Source organism: Etheostoma spectabile, chromosome 17, assembly GCF_008692095.1.
Source record: "Etheostoma spectabile isolate EspeVRDwgs_2016 chromosome 17, UIUC_Espe_1.0, whole genome shotgun sequence".
Taxonomy (NCBI): domain Eukaryota; kingdom Metazoa; phylum Chordata; class Actinopteri; order Perciformes; family Percidae; genus Etheostoma; species Etheostoma spectabile.
The window spans coordinates 9,961,159-9,968,109 of NC_045749.1; the positions used below are offsets into that span (position 1 = coordinate 9,961,159).

Below are 6,951 nucleotides of genomic sequence, written 5' to 3' on the forward strand. Positions count from 1 at the left end.
ATATATATATAATTATGTACATAACTACATTATACACCACATCATGACTACATGAAAAACATAAGATACATCCATATTTATGCACACTGGGGTCTGTGTGTATAGATGTGGATGTACTACAAACTGCCTTACAATCCCCTTGGAGAGTGTATAGCTTTATTATCTGATGTTTCCTTGTTTATTGTGTAGTTTTATTGTTCTGTTTTTTGTTTCTCTTTGCCTTTCAGCCTGTTGTGACTCTGGACGGAGCGATATCCTTCACTTTCTCCAAGGAGGGACGGCACACTGTCACTGTTCAGGCTTCAATTGGCAATACTGTCCATCAGGATCAAATGACTGTGGCTGTTTATGGTAAACTCAATACACATAGACCGCCTCTTAATATTATTATGAATGAAAAACAATGGAGTGTCTTCAAATTGAAAAGTTTTTAAATTTTCAAAGCCTTTCAATTAAAAAAAGTTTCGTTTGTCCAGAGGTTATGTGCCCTTCATTAGTGGATTGCATTTGCTTAGTAGTCATGGTGATGGTTTAGTTTTTTTATCACATTGTTGTATGTGGAGCAAACTCCAAGTCACTGATGTAAGCCATGGGATTTGGCTGAAAGCTCAACTAAGTGGACAGGAATTGTTTTGTTAAGCTGCTGTTTCCATGGTTATGGATAAACCTTCATGGTTCATATTGAGGCCTTTTTAAAAAAGAATTGTTTATTCATTCCTTCATATTTTGACTGTAGCTTGTGAAATCACACAGTCTCACAACTACATGTATGCATTAAATTACCTTTAGAGTTGAAACCTAACCCTTTTTAACTGTAAGCATTATTTGACTTTATTTGTGTCTTTATTAAATATAAATATATGAGACAAATCTCACAACATATAAACCTAGTACATCCCCAAGACAAAGCCGTCATTGAGGTTATCAAGGAATTACATCTACATTGAACCTCCAAACACAAGCACATATAACATGGACCATTATATTTTCAAAATGTTTTCAAAATTAATTTTAAAATGCCAAATTATATAAAATTCCTGAGGCTTGTCTTTGATCTTGATGGATGAGTTATAGTAATAATGCAATTTCCTAATTGCCAAAAGTAGGAAGTTAATATATTTCATCATGGGAACTCCTACATTTCACCATTAACCTTATGCACCTTTTCTGGGATATACTATGCAAACTCTTAAAGAATAAATCACATAAACATGTATGAACTTTGAGACGGACAAAAGTTCAGTTCTGCTCCTATGCTTCTTTATCTTACTCAATCTACAATTTGGCAATCACATTTAAGCCATTTAATTCATATTTTCTGACTAGAACAGAATTGACTCTGTACAGTACTTTGTTATTTAAAGTATCTTATTAGGCCTAAATTTGATCTCTGCCTGCATTTCAGATCATTTCCGGTCACACGTTTTGGCCTTTTCCTCTACTTTGGATGAGCTGAACCCCGGGGTGTCTGAGTGGAGGGAGGACATTGGCAGAGTGGTGAAGAGCTCCATGGTTCAGGTCAGTTCCTGAGCTGCTAGCTTTTATTATAAAGGTTGTAACACAATTAGGAATACACTGAACTCATTCAGATTCTGGCAGTTAGAAGCTTTGCACTAGCCCGGAAAGAAAGACGCAAGTATCTGTCTAGTGAGCCATTGACATTTCCATTCTTGGTTATGCTGTGTTTGTAATGTATGCATGTGGTCTTGTGTCAAGCGTCGCACTCCACTATTTGCAGTGTCTTTAGCCTCACTCGCTGTAATTAGTTGTTAACCTCTGCACGCTGACATGGCACATCACCTGAAATCATTATCACCAGTTTTTAACTGAACTTGTCAAAACACTAAAGGGCAGTAAAAGCATTACTGTGACAGTTTCCATGTGCTCTCTAAAGAACTGAATGGCACTGTCTGGAGAGAACACCAAAACCTCAATTAAAGAGAGCCCAACTGTGGTCAATTGCGTCTTGTTTCACCTCTCAGACACTGTGGGGATGTCGAAAAAGCAGCAGGTTATGTAAAAGACCTGGATACTGAGCTCTATATATATCCTACAGTAGCCCTCAGTATGAAACATTCACTTTGACCTTCTGTCTTGTCAGATATTACCATGGTTTACACCAGGAAGCTGACAGGAGACCTCTGGTTACTGCATAAATGCACTAAAAGCCCTGGCCTTTACCAAAGACAGTCAAAGTGAACTTGCATCTTTCAGTTGATCTGTGCAGTATATCTTGACAGTGACTGGTACTTAGGCAAATGATGTAAGAAGCAGAGAGCCAGCAGTATTTACTCATTAATACAGGGCCAAAGCATGGAGTAGCCATTCAAACACTGTCAATTAAAAAAAGGTTTATAATGAGGTTTTGTTGTTGTTATTAAAGGTCACAGGAATCAATCAGGATCAGCTCCTGGTCACAGTGCTTCCAGGTTTGCCAACAACAGCAGAGATTTTCATTGTGCCCGAGAAGAGGCCAAGACATAGAGCCATGGATGAAAAATGGGCACACCTGGATCAGGTACTGTCTCATCAAATCATTTTAACAGCCCCTGGCAGATGCTCACTACAATGTGGTTTTCTGTGATAAATAAAAGTGTGACATGGGCATCACAATACTTGTGCAGAAGTTCTACCTTTTAGTGACATATGTACGTTACATTTTATAGGCACATATACTTATATACATATATTTTTCGAGCATTTTACATATTTTTCACATTGTAGGCTTATGATAAAAGTCAATTTCTTCTTACAATTTATTTCAACAATAGTATCCTGTGCCATGGGTTTATCCAGGGTTGTGTCCTGGTACAATGTAACAAAAGAATTATTAAGCTATTATTCATCATCTTGTTTTCTATTTCTTGCCAATATAAAAAAGCTGGTTTCAATTTTGGTAGTCATTGTCTGGTTTGCCCATATATTACTGCAATCATCCTAAATTATCTCCAATTCTGTCTCCATTTTCCGTTCCACATGAACAGTAAAGGAGTATGTGTAGCTTAGTGTTCCACTATAGTTTTACATAGTCTGATAGCATCTTTTTTCATCAGATGCCTTAGAAGGAATAAAAATAATAATTCCCATCAAACTTTCAAAATGACCAAGAAACACTTTGCCATTATTATTTGAGCATGTGCAGAAAACCCCTTACAAAAATAAAATACAATGAAAAAGCATAGGGAAAATAATTAGGATTTAAATAGTTTGATAGAGAGCTTACTGGGCTGTCAGCTATACATTTACCTGTTAAAAAAAAAAAATAAGGAGCATAGACTAACAGAAAAAAGGAACGTAAAAGCGCAGAGACATTGTGTCATGTCTTGTGAGGACAAGCGGTAATATTCACTTTACATCAATGAATATGTTAACTAAAATCAGAGCCACTACCCTCAGCTTGTAAATTTCTTTACTAAAGAATTCTCTGACCTGAGGATATCTGAAGAACAGAGGCATATGTGCTGTAATTAATATAAAGTAAACAGATACTTATACTTCCCTGTAGCTCTTTTCCTTTACTTTTTTGTTTGAGATATAAAATCTCTTACACAATGGGTTAAAAGTCAAAACTACTTTGCATTATTACTCATTCTCCATATCTTTTATGAAGTGCTTTACATTTTATCACTTACATTGAATCATTTTTCAACCGTCCATGCAGCCATTGGTTTCATAAATTTCAGTGCGGTAAACTTGTCTTTCTGTGAGGCAATACATCACAATGAGCATCATGTCCACATTTATTTTTGTCAAAGTTACATTATTGTTGCATGGTAACACAGTTTTAAGTGCAGCTTGATGTGGAAAGGCTGCACTCTGTCGCCACATAACAATACATCTAGTTTGACAAAAATAAATGCAGACATGATGCTCATTGTGATGGATTGCCAAAGTCAGCCAAGTTTAAAGTCTCTGCAAATGTATTTTCATACCATGGTAAAATGATTGGACACCACTGGCTGGTGGGTAGGGAAAATGGTGGTGGGTAGGGAAAATGCTACATCATTTCTGGGAAAAGGTCAGCAATGATGAAGAATGTACCTTTTTTGTAGTAATTGGGGTAAAAGATGCGAAGAAATCTGGTGTGGTGTGTTGAGATAAAAGAAACAGAGAACAAGAGGAATATGTTTCCTATAGCTCCACATACAGTATATCAGCATGCAGACACATAGGACCCATCTCATCTCATACAGCTCCATAAGACATCCTGCTTATTTAGCTTTGGAGTAAACCGCTTTGATTCCTTGCAGTGTCATTCAATCAGAGAACTGCTTTTTTATTTAACTGTATTTGTGGTTTTATGACTTTAATAATTTAGTTTAATAATGCAACACAAACTTTTTTTGAAGCTTATTTTGTTTGCCTTTTATTTGATAGGATAGCTTGACGATAGGAAAGGGGAGATAGAGAGAGGGGGGAAGACATGCAGCAAAGGGCCAGGCAGGTCGGATTCAAACCTGCATGCGGCTGCTGCCAAGGACTCTACTGGGTGAGCTAGAGCTTGCCCCAAACAAATAAATAGTTAATTTATAAAATAGTTCTGTGCCACTAGACTAAAAAACGTGATTGACTCTTTATACTACACAGACCCCAAGCTTTCGAAAATGAGATTGTTTGTCTTTATTGCTTAAGTCCTAAATGACTTAATGTCCCCACTTCCCACTCATGCACTTGTATTTCAAACCCTCCTAAAAAGAAATGCTTAATGTCAACACTAGAGGGCAATGTCTTCCCATGTAAAAACTCTGAAACAACATCCATGAGAGCAATGAAAAAATACTCTCACAGCATCTCTGTACATGTTGTAGACATTGGAAGTTTAGAGACTTGCATAAACCTTTAGATAATCACAACAAAATCCTAATCATTTCAAGCCAGCTTGCTTCATGGTTGTTATTGCTTTCTTAAGGGAAAATACATTCTTTAAAATGAATCTATTATCATGTTATAGAAAGCTATTAAATATGTAAACAAAACAATAAAACCGCACATTTTTTTTTAAAGCACAAGCTAAATGAAAGCTCATTTATTCATCATAACAGATAGGACATAGATGTATCACAACTAAACATCATTTTCCTGGCTCTCAGTCAGTCTCGAACTTAGTTAATAGGTATTTAATTACATTGATGCATCATATAATTGGCATTGAGAAAGAAGACAAACTGGGGCAGGCTTCCTGGATTGGGAATTAAAGAGATGTATTTATCTAAAGCCTGTCTGATTACCTGGCAGAACCTCACAGACAATAGGGTAATAAATCTTCAGTTCACCGCTCTCATCTCCAGTGAATGACTTGCAATGTGGATCCATTGAGTGAGCGTGCGCCCACACGTACACACGTGCATTTGGTAATAAGTGCATGTGTGGAGTAGCTTATTAAAATGTGTAATAGATTTACTGACCCTGATATGCCACTAGAACAAAAAGTAATTATTCATACTGTGTAGAGCAGTCTAATTTTAACCAGTGGAAAGATTTTAGAAAGAGCGAGATGGAATTAGTGAGGCATGGCTAAGGACTCAAATGGGCACTGGGAAGGCATTTTGGTCTCCTGTTAAATGATTGCTTCATTTAGGTGTGGAAAGCATGGGAAATTGAGGCACAATTAAAAAAAAAAGAAAAAAAAAGTTAAAGCATAAATTTTACGATATTAGAACACACTTTGATTTTGAATAGATCTGCCTCATAGAACTTTTAGATTGGTAAATCAGGTATGCTGAAAAAGATAACCATGTGAAGAATTCCCTGTTTCGATAGAAATTGTAAAAGATGATTCTTATTTTTTATAAATGTCACTGCCACTCTATAAGTAGACTGCCCTTTTATAAGATAGGGTTTCCATTGCCATTAAAAGACTGCCGGGTTTTGGTGCAGCAGGTTTGGCTTTCTGTATGTCATAGCAACGTTTGCTCCTCTTTAGAAGGAAGCAAAAATTCTGATTCATAATTCAGACTGTTGGATGGAATGACTGCAGTTGAAATATTGATGAGTGTGGAATATTGCTGTGCAGCCGCTGCTAACTGAGTCTTCTCTGCTCCGTCACTCCTCCTCATAGCTTTCTCAGATTCTGCTAAGTGCTTTGAACCAAGACCTCATCCAGTTCACACTCAAACCTGGGCTGCAGGTGAATGTGTTTGCCACGCAGCTGTCTCCAGGTGAGTCTGCTGCCTCTGCCACACACCTACCTGAACAAATAGTAGTTTGATCCATTTTTTGGAGAGAGGTTCATTTCAGGTGGTTGTCTCTCTGTTATTTGAGGGCAAACTTTGTGCAATCCCTCCAGGTTTGAAGTGAAGATGTCTAGTAAGTCTACATGTAAACACAAAATATTCAACAGACTTTCAAATGTAAACTGAAATCTTGACTTTTTATGTGTTTTAATTGTCCTATTGGTGTATTGTTTGTATATTTAAACTTCCTTGAGAGCAGTTAGGATAGGGAGTGTACTATTCTTGATAAAGTAAACAATGAAGAAAACAATAAAGTGTTGATTGGACATTAAGGTTTTTGTCATGATTGTTTTTAATTTCATTGGCCTAACAAGAAAGTGGCGATGCTCCATTGTTTGTCCATATATTGATGTCAGATAAAACGCATAATAATATGCATTTATCCTCATTTGGCCTGCAAGTGTACTCAATTTCCATTTCATTCTTTCTCCTTCAAAGCTCCTCTTGTAGACAGCGGTGATAGTGGCCACAGCAGCACTGCAGTCATCATGCTCGTGTCAGTTGTACTCATGGGCTTGGCCGTCTTTGTAATATATAAGTTTAAAAGGTACGGTAAACTGGATGTTATTTATTGTCTTTGAATATTAGGCACAGGAGAACTTTGTGAAAGAATGAGTGGAGACCAATCCTCAGATTTTCAGACTCATCATTGCAGATATCTACGATAAGATAGTTGTTATTGTTTTGTGTGTGTGTGTGTGTGTTTGTGTGTGTGTGT

General features: G+C 36.9%; 1 protein-coding gene across 1 annotated transcript in view; it reads left to right on the top strand.

The window, feature by feature from the left end:
* Positions 1–6,951, top strand: part of LOC116705335 (VPS10 domain-containing receptor SorCS1) — a 47,777-nt gene that overhangs the window by 34,978 nt on the left and 5,848 nt on the right. The window contains exons 21-25 of the mRNA XM_032541428.1: positions 228–351; positions 1,406–1,518; positions 2,384–2,518; positions 6,059–6,158; positions 6,672–6,780. Coding sequence (XP_032397319.1) covers positions 228–351; positions 1,406–1,518; positions 2,384–2,518; positions 6,059–6,158; positions 6,672–6,780 — 581 coding nt within the window. The remainder of the gene's footprint in view (positions 1–227; positions 352–1,405; positions 1,519–2,383; positions 2,519–6,058; positions 6,159–6,671; positions 6,781–6,951) is intronic.